The sequence below is a fragment of the Lepidochelys kempii genome, chromosome 4 (assembly GCF_965140285.1).
Source record: "Lepidochelys kempii isolate rLepKem1 chromosome 4, rLepKem1.hap1, whole genome shotgun sequence".
NCBI lineage: Eukaryota > Metazoa > Chordata > Testudines > Cheloniidae > Lepidochelys > Lepidochelys kempii.
In genome coordinates this window covers 26,265,848-26,293,416 of record NC_136383.1, presented here as the reverse complement: position 1 = coordinate 26,293,416, position 27,569 = coordinate 26,265,848, and the positions used below count along the sequence as shown (strand labels likewise).

The following is a 27,569-nucleotide window of genomic DNA, read 5'->3' as shown; positions in this document are numbered from 1 at the left end:
AAGGAGCAGGCCATTTGCCTTAGAGCGCTCCTTATGGAGTCAGCCCTCAGTACCAGCTTGATTGGACTCCGCTCCAAGCACCGCAGCATCTCAGTATGCTGCGAACGCAGGGGTATTGGTTGCAAGAGGAGCTCGTGCTAACTTATAAATGTCAGGGAGCTTAGAGCCATCCATTTAGCTTGCACAGTGTTCCTTCCCCACCTGTTCGCTTGAGTGGTGCAGATGTCGACTGACAACACGGCCTCCATGTTCTGTGTCAGCACGCAAGGGGGAGCTCATTCTTCAGCTCTGTCCCAGGAAGCCCTTCATCTGTGGGACTTCTGCATCCAGCATGCAATCCACCTGGAAGCCTTGCATCTCCCTGATGTCTGGAACAAGCTAGTGGATTGCCTCAGCAGGTCCTTCTTTCACCATGAGTGGTCCCTCCGCTTGGAGGTAGTCAAGATGCTCTTCCAGAAGTGGGGAGCTCCCCAGATGGACTAGTTCACCACCAGACAGAACCAAGTGTCATCAGTTCTGCTCTCTGCAAGGTCTCAGCAAAGGCTCACTTTCTGATGATTTTTTCCTGTCTTGGTCAGGAGACCTAATGTCTCAGGATGGATTTGATTTAAATCATGATTTAAATCACTAGTCAGGAAGACTTGATTTAATCATGGGTTTCTACATAAGTGCATTCTTGATGGTTGTTAAAACCTTAATACATACTCTTCACAACTCAGATAGATGTAGATTTCATTTTTAGAAGGTACACACTGTACATTTTTTAAGTGATTTATTTTGGAAGCTTTTCCGATTAGTTTTACAGCTATATCAGAAAATGAATGTTTGGTTATTTCATTTACCAAAGGTAATTGAAACAGATATTTATGAAGTCCTTGGGAGGTGAACTATCTCCAATTCAACAGGTTAATCGTTAATATTTGGAGGATTTTCTTGCCATGCTATATTAGGAGGAGAACATCACCAGACAGATATTTAAATTTTTTTATTTAACTAAAACAATAACATGTATTCCAGGTTTTTTTCTTCAACAGCAAACATAATATTTTAACATAAGCGTATGAATTTTTGAATTTAAACATTCAAGTTTTTTAAGATCAGATTTGTTTCTGTTAAAATAGTTTTCTAATTAAAATAGTTAAACGAAATATTTTTTTAAAAAAAAAAACACACACACAAATTAAATGGACTGTCAGCCAGGTCAACATGAGAAACTTAAAATATTGGCTTCTGCAGCTAACTCATCTTCACCTTCATTTTCCTGTTCATAATCTGGAAAAAAAACAAAAAACAAGCTTTCCTGCTTTTTCAGGTCCCAAACGATTTCTCAATTTGGAATGAATTAGTCCAAAGGAAGAAGATATTCTTTCTAAACTAGCAGAAGTTGTTACTGCTGTTAAGTTAAATCACTTCAACAGTCTCTGAATCCAAGTGCTTAAATGACTTCCACCAGTTCACTGGTCTGATCTTTAAAGCATCATGAGCAAACATATTTCTTGAATGGTTCTTCTTTCCAAACTGGGTCTCTTCTACGGCCTGCTGTCATAGGTTTTCTCTTCTAGTGAGAGAATGGTATGGTAGATCTCAAATCAATGAAGGCTACACTCAGACCTCAAGACGTCTGGAATATGCTGTTCAAACAGTTTCACTTTTGTTTCTACTGCCTGTCCCTTCCTTCTCACATTTATCTCCAGCCTTCTTCTTGTCCAGATCTATTCCGCCCCAACAATCTTCAATTCATTTAACTTCTTGAAACTTTGGCCTTTTAGAGAGAGGAAAGGGATTGACTCTGTGTACACAAAATTTGCAGGGGGACAGTAGGGTTGAGGTCTGTTATTTCTCACCTTTCCTTCCTTCCTTCGTAACATTTTTGTTAACAAGCATGTTATCTCTGGAGAGACAAATCCACAGTTTGAGAACTGCAAAACTAAGCATCTCTGATACCTTCTAGACTGAGTCCCTTTGGGTAGATGGAAACATTTAATTTAAATAATCTATACAGAAGCCCCTGGAACCCTATAAGATTGGGTCCCTAATCCATGAACTAGTAAACTCATTTACAGAACTTTTCTTAAACATTACATGAATATATTGTCTCATACTATAGAATTAGAATTTATAATCCCTGTTCCGTGATGAGATGCATTATAGCTCAAAGATATCTTATCTAAAATGATCTTTAGATCAGATTTTTTGATAAAAAGCTTTTTGAGGAAGAAACCTATTTAAATAAAAAATTGATTTTTATCCACCCTGTAATGCACACCTTTCCACCAACTCTGCTCATCAGCAAGGCCCTTCTAAAAATCAAGAGGGACAAGGTACGAGTCATTATGATCGCCCCAACTTGGCCTCTCCAACATTGGATCTAGCCATAGCAGCCCTGTGGACGCTTCCCAGCTGCCTGAACTTACTCTTTTAGGATGGTGGTCGGTTGTTGCACCTGAACCTCGCCTCTCTCCTCCTCACAGCTTGGGTGCTGCATAGCTGAACCCAGAGGAACATGCCTGCTTTAAAGTCAGGTACAGCAGGTGCTCTTGGAGAGCAGAAAGCCCTCCACCAGAGCAACTTACCGTGCAAAGTGGAGTGGAATATCTGATAGACCCAATTGTGTCTGCAGTCCATTCTGCATTACCTGCTTCCCTTAAAACACCGGGGCATTGCCTTCTCTTTGATCAAAGTACACTGGGCAGCCATATTGGCCTTGCATCCAGGGTAGATCGGTATTCTCTTATGAGATGATGATGATCAGGTTCCTCTGAAAGGCCTTGAAAGACTGTTTCCACCGGTCTGGAACCCGGTCCTCCCCCCCACCCCCCACCCCACCCCATGGGACCTCAACCTGGTCCTCACCAGGTTCACGGGCCTGCCCTTTGAACGTCTGTCGTCTTTTTCCCTTTCCCACATGACGTGGAAGGTGGCATTCCTTGTAGCTATTACCTCGGTGAGATGACTCTCCAAGATTAAAGCCCTTACTTTGGAGCCCCCGTACATGGTGTTCTGCAAGGACAAGGTTCAGCTGCAGCCCCATCCAGCCTTCCTGCGAAAGGTGATGTCGCATTTCCGTGTCCATCGGGATATCTTCCTCCCAGTGTTTTGCCCAAAGCCTCACACAACCAACAAGGAGAGGCATCTGCATACTCTAGATGTCAGACATGTCCTGGCTTTCTACTTGGAGCACACCAAGCCCTTCCACAGATCGACTCAGCTTTGTTGTGATAGCTAACAGAATGAAGGGGCCTTCCTGTATCTTCTCAGAGGATTTAGACTTGTATCACCTCCTGCATCTGTACTTGTTACAAGACAGCGCAGGCTGTGCCTCCGCCAATAGTAAAGGCTCATTCGACAAGGGCTTGGGCGTGTTCAGGTGCTTTCCTAGCGCATGTCCCCTATTCAGGACATCTGCAGGACTGCAATGTGGTCTTCAGTACACACATTCACGACGCGGTATGCCATCGCTCAGCAGGCAAGAGGTGATGCTGGTTTTGGCAGAGCTGCGTTGCAATCACAACACGTCCATGAACTCCTACTCGCCTTCGGAGGTGTTACTTGGGAGTCACCTACAATGGAATGGATATGAGCAAGCACTCGAAGGAAAAACCGTTACCTTTCATAACTGTTGTTCCTCAAGATGTGTTGCTCATGTCCATTCCGTGACCCCCTGTTGGAGTTCCAGCAAGAAGGAACTGAGGGAGGGGGACACAGGTGGCGCCTCTCATACCAGCACGTATGCGCACCACTCCAGAGGGCACCAGAGCTGGTCCTCTACAGATACCACTGAGGGAAAACTTCTGGCACCGGTGCATGCGGCAAATGCACACACCTATAATGGAATGGACATGAGCAACACATTTCAAAGAACAACAGTTGCGAGAGGTTAGTAACCATTTTTTCATACATGCATGCTAACAGCTTATTAGAGGTCACCTGTCAGTCTTATGGGGCCCGAGTAAGCCAAAGTCTTTCAAACCTTTCTGCAAGGATTGCTGGATCAGAAAAAGAACGCTGTGTCAGTTAAGCTCATCCTTTTTATACCAAAAACCCTTTTTGTCTCCTAGTCTCTGGAAAACCCAGCTTGAATCAGTATATGCCCAACCACTCCAGGGTATGGTACCTGTCGAGTGATTTGCCTGAATCACTTCCTCCCCCACCCTACTCTTTTTAGTTCGTGTAGGAGCTGCAGTAATTCTCCACCATGGAGTAAATCAGTCATACATAAACAATTTATATATTTATGATCCCCAAAGATACTGCATGTGATTGCAATATCTGTTACAACAGCATCCTTTCCTCCCCACACTTGTCCAATTTAGTGCATCAAGCCCCACGCCACTCCATTTTCAAAATTTGTGTTTTCCTCTACATTGCTTGGTGGTGAACACTTCCTTTTGGCTCAGTATACACTTCACTTCTGAGTCTTGCACGCTTGTCTCTCTTCCATCCTTATTTGGATGTCAAATATTCTGCCTACCATCTCCACCCTTGGAGTAATGTAATAGATGTTCATGAGGTAGAATATGACTCTTAAAACACATCATCTGGATAGAAAGAGCCACAGAAGCCTAAGCCTTTATCTTTCTATTACAATATACAAAACAAATTAATTTTGTTCAGTGGGTTGTCCCGAATGTTAATGTGATTAACTTGTATGAAATATTAACTCGCATTATCTTAGTCAAGACTTGGGTGTAGGTAGTGAAAATGGCAATATTTTTGAAAAATGATAGTTGGTAGCATGGAGCCCAGTGAGAGGATGTAAACTAGTTTCTATCCTGTTTGATAGAGCTCAGTACTTTTTAAAGATCTAAATAAGTAACATCTCTACTAAAAACTGTTTTGACATCAGAATATAAGTTCATATGCATTTTTATGTTGGGTTTCTATACTGCTGAAGTTCGGGTAGCTTCAGAAATAAGTTTTAATAACTTGATTTTAATGTACCATTCAATTTGATTTAAGCATGTTTTGTCAGTCAAACTCCAAGCTGTATGGATTTGGCTTTCTTAAATCTTTCAAGAACAATATTGTACCTTCAGAAGCTGCTGAACTTTTTAAATGTATTTCTTATAATCATGTGTTTCTTTGTTTTCAAATAGTTTATACAACCATATCCAGCTCTCTAGTAATTTAATGCCTGGCTGTGACTACTCGCTTTTTAAGGTATGCCCCATAAGCTTTTTAAAATTATTAATGTAAATCACGATCTTATATAACTGTTTTCTTGAATAAGTAAAGATACCATGATCATAATTTTTAAAGTGACTACTGATATTGGCAGCCCAGCTGGTGGAGATGTGCTAAAGGGGCCTAACTTTCAGAAAGTGCTGAGCACCTGCCCTCTGAAAATGAGGCTCTTTTAAGGTGACTCAAGTTGGGCACTCAGAGTTACTGGTTGCTTTGAAAATTGAGGCCCATGACCCTACTGATGAATTGTTTTTCATCATCCTGTATCTTGTAGGTGCCTGCATTGAAAGAATTTTACAAGATATGTGCCCAAGTACTTGATATATCAAGTTTAAAAGTTTGTTTTTAATCGTGGAAAAGATCTTCTATTCGTTACTGTATATAATGTGATTTTGGGATTCAACAAAGTGGTTGACATGGCTGTTTAACTAGTATGTTCTACGTAATAAAACTACTAGGCACCTCCCATGTGTTTTTATGAAAGTTCTTCATAAGACGGGCTTTGTTTGATTTAAAGCTTGCTGGCAACAGGTACATCACTGGCAACAGCTTTGTAAGCTTTCCCATGTGATCTTTCCAGTGGCCATCAATCTTGACCTAGAGGAATCGCCACTCAGGGCGATGAAGTAGTTTAATCTCTCTGGCTACCAATAAGAGTGCCAAATGTGGGAAAGTGACCCAACATCATTAACTGCCTTTCCACTTTCAGCTTTCATCCAAAGTTCTGTGAAGCATGGATATTGAATTGTAGCTTTTCTCTGAAAACTTACTATTAAAGATATTCTTTTATATATCCAACACTGACAGCACTATGGGAGTGGGAGCTGGGTTCTTTTCTGACTAATGCAGCAAGTGTTAAGTTCCGATTGCAAAGCCTTCATTGCTGGCGATGCACGAATCAGAAAACAGTTTCATTTTTAAATGATAGGTTGACTTTTTGGGTTTTTTGAGGGTTTTTGTTTTGGGATGTTTTCGTTCTTGTGGGTTTTTTTTGTTTTTTTTTGTTTGTTTTTTGTTTTTTTTTGCAAGGATAGCAGTTTAAAAAAAAATATTTGTAAACCCTGCATATTTTGCTCTGGAATTCATTGAGGCAGTAAATAGTGATTGCCATGATGCCACTTTGACTAAGTCACTTTTTGACAGGAAGCAACTTTCCCACTTCGCACCTGAGTAAGCTGAAACACACAGATTCAGTAACCTGGCCAAAATCACACCATCTTGGTGGCCAAACTGAAGAATATAACTCAGGAGTCCTTGGTGAAAAGAAAAAGCCATGGTATTAAGTCTCAGATCTTGGGGTCAATTGACTCAGGCTCTGACTGTGGGGCTAAAAATAGCTATGTGGATGTTCCTCCTTGGGATAGGGGCTGGCCACAGTACCCTCTTTCCTTGCCAGGTTTCAGTCTGGGCTCCAGCCCAAGCCGGAACATATACACTGGTATTTTTAGCCCTGCAGCCTGAACCAGGCACCCCCCGCCCGCAAGCCATAGTCAGTTGACCTGGATCTGAGACTCAGTGCCACAGGTTTTATTGCAGTGGTAGGCATACCCCCACTTGTTTTAATTACTGGTTATGTTGCCCAGTTTCAAACAAATGTCTCACCTGGGCTGTATTTGAACCAGTTTAAAAGGAGCATTTGAGAGCAGACTGAGTTACTTATTCATGACTTTGCCATACAAATAAGAATTCAACTGTCCTGAGAAATATTACATTTTTAGTTCCTAAATTTCTCCATTACTATTTACCATGAAACTGGTGTTGCTCTTAGTGTTCAGTGTTCCAGCCCTACAATAAGGTACTCTGTGGAGAAAAATTATTACTATTCTTAAACTGTAAATTCTGTTCTTGTGTTGCGATGTAAATGTTACTTCCCCTTTTATGTTGTATAATAAAATACAGATGAGGCATTTTGCCATTTACTGTCTTACTGTACGTTTTGTAGGATGGGATTGAACCTATGTGGGAAGATGAGAAAAATAAACGAGGAGGACGATGGCTAATTACACTAACTAAGCAGCAGAGACGAAATGATCTTGATCGCTTCTGGCTAGAGACAGTAAGCTCTATGACATTGAATGTTATAACTTAAGATTCTTACATTTAATAGCTAACTACAAAGGGGTTTTCTCTTTGGCAGTACTAAAATCTTTCATGACTTTTTCCTTACAAAAATAGATTGTTGTGAAACACGAGGTACACTAATGATGCTCAAACATGTCATTTGAAGTAAGACAAGCATTCAAATATTAGGCTACATATTACATTTAAAGGAGGGCTGTCAAACGATTAAAAAAAATTGTGTGATTAATCGCTCTGTTAAACAATAATAGAATACCATTTAAATAGTTCTGGATATTTTCTACATTTTCAAATATATTGATTTCAACTGAGACACAGAATACAAAGTGTACAGTGCTCACGTTATTTTTTATGACTATTTCTTTTGTTTTCTACAGTGCAAATATTTGTATTTTTCAATTCACCTAATAAGAGTACTGCAATCTCTTTATCATGTAAGTTGAACTTACAAATGTAGAATTATGTACAAAAAACCTGCATTCAAAAATAAAACAATGTAAAACTTCAGGGCCTACCAGTCTACCCAGTCCTACTTCTTGTTCAGCCAGTTGCTCAGACAAACAAGTTTGTGTGCATTTGCAGGAGATAATCCTAGAATATCAGGATTGGAAGGGACCTCAGGAGGTCATCTAGTCCAACCCCCTGCTCAAAGCAGGACCAATCCCCAATTTCTGCCCCAGATCCCTAAATGGCCCCCTCAAGGATTGAACTCTCAACCCTGGGTTTAGCAGGCCAATGCTCATATCGCTTCCCCCCCGATGCTGCCTGCTTCTTGTTCACAATATCACCTGGACAGTGAGAACAGGCATTCGCACGGCACGCTTATAGCTGGCACTGCAAGATATTTATGTGCTAGATGCACTAAAGATTCATATGCCCCTTCATGCTTCAACCACCGTTCCAGAGGACGTGTCCATGCTGATAATGGGTTCTGCTCGATAACCATCCAGAGCAGTGCAGATGGCCACATGTTCATTTTCATCATCCGAGTCAGATGTCACCAGCAGAAAGTTGATTTTCTTTTTTGGTGGTTCGGGTTCTGTAGTTTCTGCATTGGAGCATTGCTCTTTTAAGACTTATGAAAGCATGCTCCACACCTCGTCACACTCAGATTTTGGAAAGCACTTCAGATTCTTAAACATTGAGTTGAGTGATGAAGCTATCTGTAGAAATCTCACATTGGTATCTTCTTGGTGTTTTGTCAGATCTGCAGTGAAAGTGTTCTTAAAATGAACATGTGCTGGGTCATCATCCGAGACTGCTATAACATGAAATATATGGCATAATGTGGGTAAAACAGAACAAGAGACATACAATTCTCCCCCAAGGAGTTCAGTCACAAATTTAATTAATGCATAATTTTTTTAACGAGCATCATCAGCATGGAAGCATGTCCTCTGGAATGGTGGCCGAAGCATAAAGGGGCATATGAATGTTTAACATAACTGACACGTAGATACCTTGCAATACTGGCTACAAAAGTGCCATGCGAACGCCTGTTCTCTCTTTCAGATGACATCGTAATTAAGAAGTGGGCAGAAGCTGGGAATGAGCAACAGGGGATGGATCACATGGTAATTACGTGTTCTGTTCATTCCCTCTGGGGCACCTGGCACTGGCCACTGTCAAAAGACAGGATACTGGGCTAGAGGGACCTTTGGTCTGACGCAGTAGGGCCATTCTTTTTATCTCCAACTTGTTTGTCTTAGCGATTGGCCAAACAAGAGGTCGAACTGAATGAACATGTAGGTTGTAAAGTTTTACGTTGTTTTGTTTTTGAATGCAGTTATGTAACCAAAAAAACCGTAAATTTGTGAGTTGCACTTAGACTATAGAGATTGCACTATTGTATGAGGTGAACTGAAAAATACTATTTCTTTTGTTTGCCATTTTTATAGTGCAAATATTTGTAAAGAAAAATAATGAGCACGGTCAACTTTGTATACTGTGTTGTAATTGAAATCAATATCTTTGAAAATGTAGAAAAACATCCGAAAATATTTAATAAAATTCAATTGGTATTCTGTTTAACAGTTAATCGCTTGAGTTAACTGCAATTAATTGACAGCCCTAGTTTAAAGGTGACTTGCAAATGTTTGTTAAAAAGCCAACTGGTAGTTGTCTGTTCAGTGCCCGTGACAGAGGTAATTCTGTACACAACTAATTAGCCTTTTTACCTTAATGATGTAGAGTATTTGTCATACATTTCAGCTACTGGTGAAGTTTTAATTATTTGCATGTTGTCTCTAACATTACTCTTAAACAAACGTATCTGTTTTATTTATAGGTTTGTTTTATATTCTTAATAGTTCATAAATACAATGGAATTGACGTAAGCATTGTTAATAAGATCCCTTTATACTTACCTTCTTTCATTTCGTGCAGTGGATACTGAATATTATGCGTTCAGAAACGGTGCTGGGATAGTACAGTTGTCTGGTGCATTACACAAAAGATTTTATTTTCCTCTCTCCAGATTCTCCTATTTTTTTGTAGACTATTTTAGAACCTTCAATGCAAAAAGCTGTAGCTGCCAAATACTCCTAGAAAATTGTAGGCTAATGTATGTATATTCACAAAATGTATCACATGGAAAAGGCTAAAGTTCACTGTCTCCTAAGAACTGAATAGATTCTTCAGCATCTAGTGGAGTCAGATGCTTGATGGAATGTCCTGGCATTAAATTGTGGTTAATATATTGCAAGACTGCATGAGCAATCATATAACTGTAAATCTTAACACAACACCAAATTGGCATGTCAGAATTATTTTGTGATTGAAAATACAATAATGCCATATTCCCTGCTACAGCTGAGGAGAACACAGTGCAACTTGGTGAGGGGCCAGTGCCCAGTATAATTTAGGGCAATCTAAAGGCTAAATTATGCTGATTGCCTATGGCTCAAGGGATGATACCGCTGCTTGGCATCAGATGGAGCAGAGGGGGAGCCTTGGCAGTGCACCAGCAGCAAAGCAGGGGTTTGCATAAGAATTGTTTATACCAGCTCTTCTGCTGGACTGTCCTACACTGGGATCTGGTGACCAGCTTTGGCTTTAGAGCAGGGGGTAATCCATTATTTTTTAAGGTCCAGATTTCTTGATCAAAGTCCAGACTCCAGAGAAAATAATACAAAAATAACAATGATAAGTAAATAAAAAGTTCAGTCCATTCAAAAGCCTCTGGCGGTCTGGATTTGGCCCCCGGCCTGCCTATGGACTACCTCTGCTTTCGGGTGTGATATGGCTGCCGACACAAGGCAGCCTCACCACACCCCAGAATCTGTTGCTGTCACTTATTTCTCCATCTTCTGACTGCTTGGAAGGACACTTAAGAGATCCAAGTGGCTTTGGTGCATATACTCCATTTTGCATGCAGCTTTGAGTGAAACTCAAAGGGGGGCGGGGGGAGCAGGTGTCACATATATCGGATCCATGGGCACCACAAAAGCCTTGTGATGTGTCCCAAAGACGATATGGAGTTGCAGATTCACAAGATGAGTATCTTCAGGCTAATTGCTATTTCTCATATGCCATAGTAAATATCGCGTGAGAGAAACTTTCCAGTCCCAAGAGTTACAGTTTAAAAACTATAGGGAGGTAGTATACTGTTTCTCAATGTAATCTTAACATCCTGATCAGCCTAAACTACACTTTGTTTGTCTTTGCTACCTAAACATTATGAAAAATCCAAGAAACATGACATTGCTTTCAAACATTTTATAAACAGAAAATACAAAATATTTAACCTTCCTGTTTCAACATAAAAACAAAGGTTAGGAAAGTGAACTGTTGAACATGTCCGAAGCACAGGCATATGGGTCATTGTGCAGTCACACATCAGGGAGCAGCTCCATTAATCGTTTCAATAATTTTTCACAACTAGCTCAATCAACAAAATCAGAACCCTTTCCTTTTCCTTCTGTCCTCTTGATGTCAGCATATTACACAGATTTCTGTTAGGTTGGCCAAGTTTGGAATATAACTATAAATTATTTTACTTGAGAAAGAGATACAACAGTGTTTAATTTTTTTCCTTGTCTAATAGGAATAACATCTATAAATAATATACTTGTCACAGCTTATCTGTGCTTTTGTTGCTTAAGTAGCATGGTAGCATTTTATGGCCTAATACTAAAAGGCTATGCTGTTGGTCAAATAATACTTGGGATGTTTTGTGTGGCATGAGCCTAAAAGTTTAGAGCTTCCGCTACTCAAGTGAATATAATATGTTGCCCTTGCAGTTGTGTGTAGCTTCTATAAAACGTAGGGGTTTTGATTTATTTACTAGCACGTTATGGCTGCTGGATTTCCTTTGCAGTTGCCCATTAATCTTTAAGACTTGGTTTAGTTCTCTCACTGCTTTGAACGGAGTGGTTTTTAAGCCTAAAACTTTTAAATGATTCTGAAATTTTTTATTAAAGATAATGATCAGTACATAATGTCTAAGATGCAAATGAAGCAAACCAACTTCCATTGATGGGCTCTAATCATCTGCACAGATGAACTTCTCCAGCCAATTTGTAATATAACACAGGCCATAGAACTTCCCCAAAATATTCCTAGAACTTATCTTTCAGAAAAACATCCAGTCTTGATTTTAAAATTCTCAGTGAAGGAGAATTACCACGAGCATTGGTAAATTGTTTCAGTAGTTAATTATGATCACCGTTAAAAATTTATGCCTTATTTCCAGCCTGAACTTGGCTAGCTTCAACTTCCAGCCATTGGGTCTTGTTACACCTTTCTGTGCTGGATAGAAGAGCCCATTATTAAATATTTGTTCCCCATGTATGTACTTACTGCCTGTAATCGAGTCACCCCTTAACCTTCTTTTTGTTAAGCTAAATATATTGAGCTCCTTGCTTATGTAACTATAAAGGGATAGCTCAGTGGTTTGAGCATTGGCCTGCTAAGCCCAGGGTTGAGAGTTCAATCCTTGAGGAGGCCATTTAGGGATCCGGGGCAAAAATTGGGGATTGGTCCTGCTTTGAGCAGGGGGTTGGACTAGATGACCACCTGAGGTCCCTTCCAACCCTGATACTCTGATTCTAATCCTTTAATCATTCTTGTGGCTCTTCTCTGAACTCTCTCTCCAATTTTTCATTGCCCTTTTTGAATATGGACATCAGAACTGAATGTAGTATTTCAGCAGTTGTTGCTTCAGTGCCAAATACAGAGGTAAAATAACCTCTCTACTCTTACTTCACATTCTCATGTTTAAACATCCAAGGATAGCTTCAGCCCTTTTGGCCATAGCATTGCACTGGGAGCTCATGTTTAGTTGATTATCCACCATGACCACCAAATCTTTTTCAGTGTGTCTGTTTCAGAGAGAGTCCTCCATCATGTAAGCATGTCCTTCTTTTTTGTTCCTAGAAGTACACGTTTACATTTAGCAATATTAAAGTGCATATTGTTTGCTTGAGCCCAACTTACCAAACAATCCAGATCAGTCTAACTCAGTGACCTGTCCTCTTAGTTATTTATCCCTCCCTGCCCAATCTTTATTTACAAACTTTCGGTGATTTTGTTTTGTTCCAGGTCATGCATTAAAATGTTACGGTAGGCCAAGAAGCGATCCTTTCGGGCTCCACTAGCAACACCCGCTTGATGTTGATGATGATTCCCCGTTTAGAGTTTCATTTTGAGACCTATCAATTAGCCAGCTTTTAATCCATTTAATGTGTGCCATGTTAATTTTATCATTCTAGTTTTAATCAGAACGTTGTGTTAGTACCAAGTCACATGCCTCAAAGTCTAAGCATATTATATCAACACTATTACCTTTATCAGCCAAACTTGTAATTTTCTCCCCCCCAAAAAAAAAAAGTTATTTTGACGGGATCTGTTTTCTATAAACCCATGTTGATTGCCACTAATTTTATCACCCTCCTTTTAATTCTTTATTAATTGAGTCCTGTATCAGCTGCGCCACTGTCTTGCCTGGGACCAGTTTCAGACTGACAGATGTATCATTACCCAGGTCGTCCTGTTTACTCTTTTTAAATATGGGTACATCATTAGCTTTCTTCCGGTCTTCTAGAACTTCCTCTGTGTTCCAAGACTTCAAGAAAATTGACATGAATGGTCCAGCGAACTCATCACACAGCTCTTTTAAAACTCTTGGATGTCAATTATCCAGACCTGCTGATTTAAAAATGTCTAATTTTAGTAGCTGCTGTAGTAACATCTTCCAGAGATACTAGTGGAAAGTATCATGAGGTTATTTCATCTGTTTTTCCCCCCCGAATACAGAACAGAAATATTAAACACTTGTGCCTTTTCTACATTATTATTGATACTTCTACCGTTTTCATTTAAAAAAAAAAAAAAAAGAAAAGAAAAGGAGTACTTGTGGCACCTTAGAGACTAACCAATTTATTTGAGATTGAGCTTTCGTGAGCTACAGCTCACTTCATCGGATGCATACCGTGGAAACTGCAGCAGACTTTATATATACACAGAGAATATGAAACAATACCTCCTCCCACCCCACTGTGTGGTGGGAGCAGGTATTGTTTCATATTCTCTGTGTATATATAAAGTCTGCTGCAGTTTCCACGGTATGCATCCGATGAAGTGAGCTGTAGCTCACGAAAGCTCATGCTCAAATAAATTGGTTAGTCTCTAAGGTGCCACAAGTACTCCTTTTCTTTTTGTGAACACAGACTAACACGGCTGTTACTCTGAAACCCGTTTTCATCTAGTAATGGACCAATACCATTGTCAGGATTCTTTGTTCCTAGTATACTTAAGAAAACTCTTTATTGTCCTTAGCTCTGCTGGTCATAGTTTTTTTTGCTTATGTCCCTTTGCTTCCCTTATTAGCTTTCTACAATTCCTAGCTTTATATTCATTACTATCAGCTTCCTCTTTCTACACCAAGAGAAGAGATTTAACCTTTCCATTCCACCTCTGAGGGGTCTCCATGTTGGTCAATCATAGCAAGTAAACATCCCTGTGCAGTACCTGCATTTGTGTAAATATTGTGCACAGAGAGCATTATCATGTGCACTCGTGGTTCAGGGTACAGTCACAGCATGGGGTTGGCACCGTGAGCTGTTTGCAGTGCCTTGAAGTTTGTATCCAAGCTTAATCCGTTGTTCCTCGTGCATTGAAGCTGTGTACAGCAAAGGTGATGCATTCAGCCCCTGGGGAAAGAATATAATATGTTGCATATCTCCTTAGCAACCGCACATGAATCCCTAGCCAGAACGCTTCTAAGATGTATAGTTGGTGGGGCTGCATGGAGCAAAAGGGATCCTCCAAATACCTGAAAAGATGTATAGAGAAGACGCAGAAACCTCTTGAAATTCCCATCATTTTCCCAAATGCTGACAGGCTATGCAGAGAAACCGTTCTGGAGATTTGGGAGGAGATGGAGGGCATGACTGTGGCATGGGTGGAGGTCTTGGTAGAGGAGAGAACGTCTCTTTTAATGAAAGAGATTGTACTATAAAGGTTTTAGCTATGAAGCCTGTAGATAAATGGAAAACCTCAAACAAAACATCCCGCCTAAAAAGAAATGAGGAAACTCCACTGCTATGCAGCTAAACCTTTCTTCTTCTACTTTTAGCATACATTTGGTAATTGATATTTAGTGCTTTGATAATTCAGAATGAAAATGGTTCATCTCCATGTGTAAGAGGTTTTCAGTACACCAAAAAATAAATACAATCATGTCTAATATAAAACTGTTTTATAAAAATGGAAGATTCCACTATAAAACACAATGTTATTTCATATTGTTTACCTCCCTTTAATAGTTAGTCTTTATTTTATAGCTGCTGTGCCTTATCGGAGAGTCCTTTGATGACTACAGTGATGATGTATGTGGAGCTGTTGTTAATGTTAGAGCTAAGGGCGATAAAATAGCAATATGGACAACTGAATGTGAAAACAGGGATGCTGTTACACATATAGGGTAAGTGATGTTTGCTGTTCAGTGCCTTAGACTTGATACACATGATCATATTCTTTAATACTAAATGCCTTTTTAAATTTGGATAATTCAGTTGGAGATCATGCTAGTGCTGATCTTCATTTTGAGATCAGTGGGTACAGTCTGGAAAATGTATTTTGGGGGGGGGAAAGAAAAGTCTTCTGTGGTACGGATAAATATGTCTTAAGTTTTTAAAAAATGTGTACAAAATAAGTTGTGCACACATTGTCATGTGCATTTAAACTATGAATCTTGCGCGTATTTGAAGGATAGACCTACAGTAGGTTGTCTGAACTACTTGAGTGTCCCTCCTTATATCTTTTGGAAATAAAACATATTAATAAATGGGAAGCAGATCGGTGGTGAAAGCTTCATTGGCTCTTCTGAGTGGGGCATTGTAGCTAGCTAACTCAAACTCCACTGCAGTACACCAGCATGCACTAGGCTGATGATGTCCTGGCCATCACAGAACATGGAGTAAGCCTATCCTAAAGCAAGGGTCTACGGGTCACTTTCAATAAAACAAGTATAAACATATCTGATGACCTCTGGGGGGAGTGTGTGCTTTTTAAAAACACAAAACACACTCTGAAAAACTACATATATTCTGTTACTTTAGAGCTGCTTCCCCATCCTCTCACCCTTTTATATAACCTCAAAAGAGAAAACTAGCTATGTGTTTCAGTAATGTCCTCTACCTTGCATCATTCTGGGCAAGGGACATACCAGCAGGCTGGGAGCTAAAGTCATGGCAGGAATACATGTCCTGGAGCTCAAGAGTTGACTTTTAGGTAATATGCTGAATGTTGCCTCATCTTATTAGCAAATATTGGTGAAGTGCGTGGAATTCTTACAACTTCTTGCAGTTTACATTTAAAGTACAAATTGTTTTATCACTGGTCAGCTTAAAAAAAAAAAACAAAAAAAAACTAGAATTGATTAAAATGGTCTTCTCTCCTGAAAGAAAACTAATTGCCGTATTTTCAGACAGGGAAATTGTATGTTTTTCGAGCCTGGTTAGATACTCTTTTTCTTTCGAGGACTCAAGAAAATTCAAATGGAGTGATGATCTTAGAATAATAGAACTGACTCTTTTTTTTTTTTTGTTGAAGTCAAAATAATTGAGGCTACGTGAATATTTCCATGGTCTACGTTTGTTGCCTTGATGGACAAGCATTTTTTTTTCCTTGGCTAGATTTTTCTAACTGCAAATGGTGGTGCATGGTTGCATGTTGACTTCTGTTCAATTTTGCATTCTGGCTGCCTGTTCTGTGACCAGCAGAGCAGTTTACTATATTAAGTCCAGTGAGATCTGTCTTACTTGTAGCAGTCACTTCATTACTATGCCATCTCTTTCACTAAGGTTGGGGGCAAGCCTTCAGTGATAGGCAGAGTGAGTTACTGAACTTTGGTGCAGATGTTTTACATACTTGGGATGGTGTCCTGGAGTACCATCAGAATGGTATTAACAAACACTAAGGGTATATCTACACTGGCAGAGTTACAGCGCCAACCGTTACACCGCCGCTCTGATAGCGCTGAAGGGAAACCTGTTGTGTTCACGCTGTCAGCTGCCTGAGCAGTAGGGTGTTCACACTTGCGGCACTTGCAGCAGTATTCAGAGCAGTGCACTCTGGGCAGCTATCCCACAGAGCATCTCATCCTCTTCTGCCGCTAAGAGTTGTGGGAAGGTGGAGGGGGTCGTGCTGCATCCTGGGTCCTGTCCCAGTGCCCTGTGATGCATTGCTTTGCATCCCAGCAATCCCTGTGCTTCTGTCCACATTTGGCGCCATCTTTCAACAGTTTGTATACCGCATGGTCTGCCTCTTCAGTCTGCAGGACTGTTGACCAGTATGCTGCTCGCTCTGACTAACATGTCACGAGTGGCAGTGGAGTTTTTCCTTAAACTATGAAGGTAAGAGGAGTGCGACGTTGATCTTGCCATACGTACTAGCTACAAACCAAGATGGTTTGTGGCATTTACGGAGGTGCTGACCACAGTGGAACGCCGCTTTTGGGTTCAGGAAACAAGCACTGAGTAGTGGGGTCACGTCATCATGCACGTCTGGGATGACGAGCAGTGGCTGCAGAACTTTTGGATTAGGAAAGCCACATTTATGGGACTGTGTGGTGAGCTTGCCCCAGCCCTGCGGTGCAAGGACACTAGAATGGGAGTTGCCCTGTCGTTGAAGCATGTGGCAGTTGCACTGTGAAAGCTGGCTACTCCAGACTGCTACCAATCGGTCGTTAACCAGATTGGAGTGGGAAAGTTGACCGTTGGACTTGTGTTGATGGAAGTGTGCAGGGCCATTAATCGCATCCTGCTCCAAAAGACTGTGACTCTGGGCAACGTGTGTGCCATTGTGGATGGCTTTGCACAAATGGGCTTCCCTAACTGTGGAAGGGAGATAGATGGCACATGCATTCCAATTTTGGCACCAGACCACCTATCCACCAAGTACATTAATCGCAAGGGGTATTTCTCAATGGTTCTCCAGGCGCTTGTGGATCACCCTGCGTGTTTCATAGACATTAACGCAGGCTGGTCTGGAAAGGTACATGACGCATGCATCTTTCAGAAAACTGGCCTGTTCAGGAAGCTGCAAGCAGGGACTTTCTTCCTGACCAGAAGATCATGGTAGGGGAAGTCGAAATGCCCATTGTGCTCCTGGAGACCCTGCCTACCCCTTAATGCCGTGGCTTATGAAGCCACACATGGGGCACCTTGACAGCAGCAAGGAGTGGTTCAACAACAGGCTGAGGAAGTGCAGAATGACTGTTGATTGTGCTTTTTGGCCATTTAAAGACCTGCTGGTGCTGCCTATATGGGAAGCTGGACCTGGCTGATGACAGTATTCCTATGCGTATAGCTGCATGCTGTACACTCCATAATATTTGTGAAGGGAAGGGTGAAAGCTTCACTCAGGGCTGCACTGCTGAGGCTCAGTGCCTGGAGGCTGAATTTGAACAGCCAGAGACCAGGGCTATTGGAGGGGCACAGTGCGGGCCCATAAGGATCAGGGATGCCTTGAGGCAGCACTTTGAAGCTGAAAGCCACTAATTTGTTGCAGTGCTCAGAGTGCAGTGCTTGTCATGCTAGCAGGTGATTGTGATTGGTGCAGACAATGTAATATGAAGGTTTAAGGTAATTGTCTGTTGCTTTGCAGGGCTCTGTTTGCTTTCAATTAATAAAATAAAGATTGCTTTCAAACCAACACAATTCTTTTATTAAAAAACAACCACCAGAGGAGAGTCCAACACAAAAACGCATCAGCACTGAGGGGGAAGGGAAGGTCCCAGGAGGAGGTGGGCTCCCAGGATGGTTAAAAATTTGTGTATGTCCAGGGATCATATCCAGCCTTCTCCTTTGGAGTACAGTGCAGCGGGTACTGTATTTCAGCAGAGCCGAACTGCAGAGGGACCGGTGTTGAGTGCAGTGGGTACTGGGAGTCTGCAGTGTTGAACTGTGACTGGGGAGGAGTGGAATGCCACAGGTATGGACCAGAGTCAGGAGGTTGATAAGAGTGTGTCGGCGGTGGGAAAGAGTTTTGCGGCAGCGGCTGCAGGGAAGGGCAGGAACAGAGCTAATCGGGTTGCAGTGCTCATATTGTCTGGAGCGTATCCATTTGGTGCTCCATAACGTTTAAGAGCCATTCTCTGGCTTCATCTGGCATTCTCCTTCGGTCCCTCTTCCCGCTGTCCCGCCACTCCTTCAGTTCCTGTTTTTCAGCCGTGGAGTGTATCCTAACGTCACGCAGAAAGTCCTCTTTAGTGCTTCCTGGCTGCTTTCTAATTCTGCGCAGCTGTTCAGCCGGTGATAACAAAGGGGGAGGCTGGGCTCCCACGGTCATCTCTGTGAAGCCAAAAACACAGCATTTTACGGAAGCAGTATTGTTTGCGACACAGAGACCACTGATTCTGTGATTTAAAACACAGCCAGTATTCACATATCTGTCACTGGCTGACCCCAGGCAAGCACACATGAACTACAAGACCTCCAAAATGGTGAGTAGCCGCAGGGGCAGGGTAAATCAGTATACACATTGGCACGTGGCTCTTGGGGAGGGCCAGCACTGTAGGGGGGGCCTGATAATCATTCCTGTCCCCACATTTTCCACAGTCTGTGTTCATTATGGAAGATATCTGAGCAGGGAATCAAGGGAGGGTCTTCTCCAAGACTGCGGCTTCGGCCCTGGCCCTTACGCGGCTCGCCTGTTTTCAGGAATGCGCACCCCCCCCCCCCCCCCCCACACACACACACACCTGTGATGGCAGAGTGGCACAGGAAAGTTTACCATTAATGGGGCAAGAAACCAAGCAGCTCTGCTAAAGAACCTGTGGTGGCGGATTACCCAGTATCTGCATGAGTGTTTCCTGGAGATCTGAGGCAGATTCCCAGCCTGTTGCACCGCTCAGACTAGGCACTTGGTGGTATGTGCATCATACAGACACAAGCCTGCTTTTGCAACCCTCCTGCCCCCAACAACTTACTTCAGCAATTCCCAAAATCAAATCCACTTACCAGGGGCCTCCCCTTCTGTTTGTGCTTCACCAAGTTCCAACAGCTGTGACTGGCTAGCCTCCTCCGGGGTAGAAATGAGCTCCTGGCTGCATGCATCTCTAACCTCCAAGTTTTCCTTTGCCTTTGGGTCCCCCTCCTGCTCCACGTTCTCGTCCAAGGCTTCCTTCTCCTGGCTCAGTGCACTCTTGACTGGCACGCGAGCCATCAGAGTATCCCCAGTGATCTCCCCAGTGGAAGTGGGGTCGCTGCCGAGTATCGTGTCCAGCTCTTTGTAGAACCAGCAGTTCGTGGGTGCAGCACCGAAGCGGCAGTTTGCCTCCTGCACCTTGTGGTAGGCGTTCTGCAGCTCCTTCACTTTGACTCTGCACTGCAGTGTGTCCCAGTCATGGCCCCTTTTTGTCATGTATTGTGAAATCTGTCCGTAGGTGGTAAGCTTCCTATGGTTGGAGCGCACCTGGGACTGGACAGCCTCCTCTTCCCAAATGCAGAAGAGGTCCAGCAGCTCGGCATTGCTCCAAACGGGGGATCGCTTGGTGCGTGGAGCAGGCATGGCCACCTGGGAAGATGCGCTGAGACCACTGCATGTGTCACTGAGCAAACAGGAAGGGGACTTCCAAAATTCCAAAGGAATTTACGGAGTGGGTATGACGCCTGGTCACTTGAGGGCAGGGCAGTAGAGTTCAAATTGATGTCTGGGGGGTGAGAACAGGCATTGTGGGACACCTCCTGGAGGCTAATCGCAGCGCTGGAATCGACCAGGGTGTCTACACTGGCACCGCAGCGTTGTATGCCTCTCGTCAGGGTGTTTCTTTTCTTCAGTGCTGCAACTCCACAGTTTCATGCGCACGAAGAGGCTTGGCAGTATGTACACCTCGGGAGTTACAATGCAGAAAGCTGCTTTACTGCACAGACACTTGCCAGTATAGACAGGGCCTAAGTTAGACTTTTTTAAAATTTTAGATCACCAAAATATAAAACTAGCCACAGGGTAGCAGTGAAGATGGCACAAAGTACCCCAGTGATTTTATGTGACCTCATTTATATTGCCTGTATTTCCCATCCAGTAACAGTGTAACATCATTATACTGCCGCTGTTGTTGCCACTGAAAATGTATTTAACTCTTCATTGTAAAGGAGTCAGAATGAAATTGGCTAATTATGATTCCATTAATCACTTATTCTAAATATCAGTTCAAGTTACAGTCGGTACCAATAGAATTTCATATACTTTCTGATAAGATCCAGCAGTTATATTACTTTGTTCTATGATCTGGTCAGAGCTCACAAGTTAAAGGCAGTTAGTATTTGAATTGGATACTTCCTGTCAAGGAATATTTAGGGGTGTGTATTTAGGCAGTAGTCATCCCTCTTGGCTAGAACTGAACCAAAGTTCTAGGATCAATAGTCTTCCCTTGTGCCCCCAAAGCTGTTGTCAGTGGGCTCATTGACTAGTTTTGCCATAACATTGTAGCTTTTAGAAAACCTGTTCAAAGGAAAATACACAAAGTTCCTGTGGCAGTGAACAAGTTGATACAATTTCTTTCTTGAGCTTTTGATCACATTCTGATCAAATTTTAATCAAGTTCAGATTATATCAAATCAAATATTCTACCCATTCTGTAACAGAATTTCTAGTAACAGAAATTCTGATATGTACTTCATAGAAATCTTGAACTTTAAAAAAAACAAAAAACCCCACCCTGCTTTTTTATTTTTTAATCTCACCCGCACACTTTTGCCTGTATATCAGCATGATAGGGTGGATCTTTGATCTCTGAAATGTATCTGGGCTTGCTGCTTACTTTTCCAAGTCCTCCTTATATTAGCTAAGACAACTCCTCTCTGCAATAAATGATATGATTTTAGATTTGACTTGAAGCAAGAAATAGAAGTAGCAGGAGCAGTTGAGCTTTGTACAAAAACAGAATATTGTTTTAAAAAGTATATATAAATACAGAAATATCTAAGCAGAATTGTTTCTAAATAGAAATTTGTCTTTGTGCATCAAGATGTCAGCAGGTCTGAAAGGAAATGACATACTATCCCCTTCTAAAGAGTGTTACTTAAAAACGCTTGGTGTTGTTTTTGTTTCTTCAGGAGAGTATACAAGGAAAGATTAGGACTTCCTCCAAAGATAGTGCTTGGCTACCAGTCCCATGCAGACACAGCTACTAAGAGCGGCTCCACCACTAAAAATAGGTTTGTTGTTTAAGAAGACACCTTCTGCATATTCTTTCATAGGAGACTGCGTCAAGCAATCGAGAATTGGGAGCTGAACCAAAGCCTCTTCAAAAGCAGAGTGGACTGCATTTAAATTTGATTTCCATCTAAATGTTGCTAAGATTTGTGAGAAGTCTCATTCGCCTTTGTCTTGTACTTCTGTGTTCAATTTTTTTTCTATTTTGGCTGAAGTAACCATTGTTCAATCAAAGGATTTCAGTACACATTACCCCCAGAATCCATAAACATTTTCCTGGCCCACTCTGTAATAGCTTAGTAGGACATTACTATTACAAAAACATTTGTTTATCCACAATATTCAGAAAAGAAACTGCATCTCTATACCTTACAGAAAAATTTACTTCTGTTTTATATTTGCATTGTATGCAGTAACATATTTTGCTGGTTTGGAAAAAAAGTATGGTGCATAGAATTTTCTAGCAATTTTCTTAATACAGCATTGTCTTTGCTGTAACCTATGCTGATGGCTGCTAGACTTAATTTATTTGTTTCCCTAATTGATAACATTAGTGATACTCTGATTTCAGTTGTTTTTGCTCATGTAACATTGGTGAAGGATCTGGGAATATGACAAAGGTGGAATAAACATTAATTTTGTGCATTCTTTGGTAACTTTTTGTTTTTTGTAACATCAAAGCTTTGCTACAGATTTATGCATTTCAGTCAAATCAGTGATCTATGTTTGTGTGATTTCCTAAACATAATTGTGGATTTTTTTAAATGTAACACCATAATTTACATTCCTTACTAGAAATAGTATGTCTGTTTTTGTATCTTATGCTGTATTTTAACACTTTGTATTACTTAGGTTATATTCTTTGGTTAAAAATGGCTCAAGTAGACAAGCAGTCCCATTCATATTAAGACAGTGTACAAAACTGTAAATAAAATGTGTACAGTGAATTGTCTTTTAGACAACTAGATTTGTCCTTTTATTTCCTCCATCTTTACAGCAAATATTTGTACTTGTGACAAGGCAGTCTCTACTGTGGCTTCTATTGTAGTGTGTCTTCCAAGAGAGATTAATCTGGAACTATAGTTTACTACTATGGTTATTAAAAATTTTAATAAATCTAATAGATAGCACCATATTCCAAAGTGGAACTACACTGATTTGGCTATTGTTTTTCTTAAAATGGTCAGTCAACTGATCATAGTGTGTTGTGCAGCTTCTTGATCAGCGTACCCAGAATTCAAGGGAAAAGTTGGAAGGAACACAAGGTAAAATCCATCTGGATTCAGGTGGCAGCTACAGCAACATACCTACCTCTGGTATAGCACTTTTCATCAGTAGATCTCAGAGCACATTACCAAAGGATGGTGGTATTTTCCACATTTCACAGATTTGGGGGGCGGGGGCAAAATGAGCTCGGGGGTGACTTGTCAAAGGTCACTCAGCAGGCCAGTGGCAGAGCCAAGAATAGATCCTAGGTCTCCAGAGTCCCACTCTAGTGTTGTATTTACTAGGCCATGTTGTGCATCTCGAGCACTGAAGTGAATGATTCTGCGTAAAATCATGTAGCTACTGTATGAAGTACCAACAAAACCCACAGAAGAAAAATGCGATAAGGGAGTAAAATGTTAACAATCTGCTATCGTGTCTTCCCTACCAATGACAAATTTCCTTCTGGCTGTGGCAGTTGATGCAGATGTCTGGGCAGCGGCACTGGAGGTTGAACTGACTTCATATGGCCAATGGGAGAACATCTTAGAGGAGGCTAGTATATACAGTTGTACAACCATTTAAAGGAGTACTTCCTAACAAACTTCTCTTTTTATCATTCCAAAAATACAACATAATATCTTAAGGCTAATGAGTGCTGTGCAGTTCAGACTAGCCCCTTACATTTATTAAATGGTAAGAATTTATGTGGAGATCCTGCAGAGTTATGTATTTGGTCTTTGTAAGTAAATTGAAAATGAGGTGCAAACTTATTCTGCAGAAACAACGAGGAGTACTTGTGGCACCTTAGAGACTAACAAATTTATTTGAGCATAAACTTTTGTGGGCTAAAACCCACTCTGAAATCTTAGTCTGCCATTTGTCCGTCTCATGTTCTCACTAAGGTGTTCTCTGCATTTTTGTCTCATTGTGGAACTTGTGAATTAAGACTGAAATCTGCCTCCTTCTGGCAAAATGCTATCAGAATGGGGAACAATGCTTACCCACACTCGCATTTCGCCAGTATAGCACTAGTTAGGGTGAACTCAAACTCTCTACATAATTCCCAAGAAATGGGGTCGTCTTCATAATCTGGACCATTTTTCCCTTAAATGGAAATTATACAATCACTACTTACATTAAAATCAATAATGACTGGAAACAACATGATTTATTTTAGTGTTATGGCAATAAAAACTAATGTACCTTTAACAGAACAGACACAACTCTCATGAAATTGTGAACTGTCAGTGTAGTGACATTCTACCTATAATTTCACTAAGCAGGGGGGAGATGTCTTGAGTGGAGAGGACTGTCCCCTCACATTTGTGCAGGACTGTAGTGTGACTACACATTTGTAATTTGATTTTATAGTACAAGTGTTAAGGGGGGGCTAATATTAGCCCTCTTTTGTGGAACTACTTGCATTTAAGTTGTCATTCCGTAGACGAAGTTTCACTGTAGTACATGCCGCTTCATATTCAATTTCTCTGCTCAGTTATTCAGGTCTGCTTATTAGTTTGCTGCTCCTTTGTTTCCTTTATTTATATTCAGAATGGATGCTGTTTAATGCTAGTTTGACCATAATCTGTCTTAGATGGTTCATGGAGCTTTTTACTAAATGTGCTTTGTCATTCTAAATATGCACTCTGTACCTAGTAAATCATATACTTAGGGAATAGTTCAACTTAAAAGTTCGCCACCCCACTGTACCCTTCCCTAGGTAGAAATATACAGTATTGGGTTTTAGTTTAGAAAACATGCTGTTAAGTGTGAGGTGTCAGGGCCGGGTTTACTAAAGTGAGGAAGGTAAATGTGAAAGTGTAGATAATCTGTACTGCCTTTGTAGAGTGCTTTGAGGTCTACCGATAAGTGCTGTACAAGAGTTGGCTAGTGTTACTTGTTTATAAATGCTTTAAAAGCTTCTAAACTAAAACTTGTGATGTTATGGTGCGCAGCCCAGGACAGTGTGACAATTTACTGTTTTTATTCAAAGTAGACTGTAAAAATTTCTAATTTGGTGGTTGGATTTGTATGTTGGATGGGGAAAGGGACAGGGGAGTACCAAAAGATTGTATCGCTGTAGCAGCGTGGACTGTGTTACTTTAGGAATCTTTCAAGATTGCTTAAAGGATGAGTAAAGCATACCTTTCTAAGTAAGATGCATAAATATCTATGCTGCTTTGGCAATAGTTGAGCAATAGCTATCTCATAAATCCTTAATGTTGGTTAGGATTAGTCAGTAAATGAGATAGGTAAGGCCCAAAATTTAATTACAAGTCCTCACTGAAACTTATTGGGTCTTAAATATTACCAGCAGTTTTTATGTGCCACACCTTCAGCATTGTTCTAGCAGGTTGAGTAGTCAAGTTAAGATTTGCATCCTAGTCTTTGAAACACCTCAGTGAAATTTTCATGACATTCTAAGGCTCTGCTTCATTCTATGATCATAACGTTGCACAACTGTTCAGTTGTTCCAGATGAATTTAACTTCCTCCTCAAGAATGAAACTTGGGAATGCAAGAAATGGGTTTTTTTTCTCAACTGTTCTATGAGTTGAAGTCACTGCCGGAAGAAACAAGTGACCATGAGCCTTGTTATCTCCAACTGGGAATGTAAAATTCTTCCTTTTATTTCCTGTTAATACCTGTGATATGTACATGCTTTCCAGACATAAGGGAGCAGTCCCTGCCCCAAGGAATTTAGTCTGACTATTTAACTGGGCCATTCTTCAATAACAATTTTTTATTTTAAGTATTTCTGTAACATGTCAAGTTTGTCAAATATCCTGGTGTTTTGTGAACCAAAAGGTGTGAGTCATTAAAAACTTAAGTCGCCTTTCATTGTAAAGTAAATCTGACTTTAACTTTCATTTGGGGGAAAAAAAAGACTTTTAAACTACAAGCAATGAAAAATGTTGCTGTCTGTCCCTTACTTACTTTCCAGAACTGTAATTTAAGACGAACAATGCCCACTACTCTAGCTTTTCACTGTCTTTAAGAGCAGCAGAGTACTTCCGAAATGTTGTTTAAAAACCAGCATTTAAACATTGCTTCCTTCTTTGTAGGCTTCCTGCAACATGTCCCTTAAAAAAAAAGTAGCTTCTCCAGTCTTCCGCTTCCCATCATGAAACCTTTTGTGGGGGAAAATAATTTTGGGGATTGCAACTCTTACCTAGGAAAGCCAGTCACAACATAAACAGAGTGTCTCCACAGAAAAGCTGTCATTGATGGGGAGAGGTGATTAAGATGACCTTAAAAAGTGAGCATGGGGGGCAGGGGAGGGAGAGAGAATCACAGGAGGATACGTACGGTGCTTGGAGGTCTCCATTTAAAAGAGAAGGGGAGAGGCAAGGTGCATGGTGGGAATGTTGAATTTTCATTATCTTACCTTACAGAGCTGAATGACTTCTTTTTAAAAAGTGTTCATCCTATTCTACGCACAGCGAAAATCCAGGTCCATAACTTGGATTCTGCCTTACCCGTATGACATGACTTGCGTTTTGTTTAAAATGTGCATTCAGTTATGTTGGAAAAGCAGTCAATATACGAAAGTATCAAGAGCATTCAACTCACTGAAAACAGCTTGCTTAAAGTAAACAGTAAAATTGTCCCTCGTCACCAAATGTCAGGATTGTTTGAGGGAACTACAACTGAAATTGTATGTTAGGTTGGAAGAGATTCTAAAACTCTCTCCTTCCTCATGGGAGGAGCACTTTGTCTTTTTAAAAGAGGCTGTTTGCAAATGTCAGCATTTGACAGCTAAGTCTTCATGTGTGCTGCAAAAAAGAGGGTCTCTGTTCTGACTGTTCACTAATATGTGATATTTATTGCAGTCTCCCTGGAGCATGTATTTGCTTTTGTGAATTGTTAAATATGTCTTAAGCAAAGATGCCTAAATAAGTGTTAATATTGAAGAGTCATTTTAAAAGATCTTCTGACATGGTTGAACCTCGAGGTGTGGATAAGAAATCAACTGTCCAGACACTCCTAAATCTTAAGATTTTCTTCTTGTTGTGAAGGGCATTCCTATTCTCAGTGGCATGGGGACTGAGGATGATGGGTATGATGAAGAGGTGAGATTTGCAGCTTGTACCAAGACGGGGGGAAGTATCTGCTATTTGACTTGCTATAATTTGAATTAAGAGCTGGCCTGTGATCCACCCCGAATGATCCAAGAGGCTTATTGCTGAGATTTCTTAGTTGGAGGTAATTTCTGCCTCTTGGACCTATCTGACTCTCACCTAAGTCTGGTTCCTGATCTTAAAGTAGGCTGGCCGCTCTCCCTACAGGTCAACATAGCAAAATATAATTAATATGGTTTAATCTTGGCAGTCTCTGGAGTTGATTAGGGAAAAAAGTTTGCACAAGGTGCTTGATAAAATCCAGAGCATGGGCTGCTGCGTCACATTCTGTCGCTGACGAGAGTAGTTTCCCTTC

General features: G+C 41.0%; 1 protein-coding gene across 2 annotated transcripts in view; it reads left to right on the top strand.

The window, feature by feature from the left end:
- EIF4E (eukaryotic translation initiation factor 4E) overlaps positions 1 to 25,985 on the top strand; it is a 47,395-nt gene extending 21,410 nt beyond the window's left edge. For both annotated transcript variants that reach the window (XM_073340763.2, XM_073340761.2), the window contains exons 4-7: positions 5,097 to 5,160; positions 7,127 to 7,240; positions 15,048 to 15,187; positions 21,825 to 25,985. In XM_073340763.2, the coding sequence (XP_073196864.1) occupies positions 5,097 to 5,160; positions 7,127 to 7,240; positions 15,048 to 15,187; positions 21,825 to 21,939 (433 nt within the window). In that variant the 3' untranslated portion in view covers positions 21,940 to 25,985. The remainder of the gene's footprint in view (positions 1 to 5,096; positions 5,161 to 7,126; positions 7,241 to 15,047; positions 15,188 to 21,824) is intronic.
- The last annotated feature ends 1,584 nt before the right edge of the window (positions 25,986 to 27,569 follow it).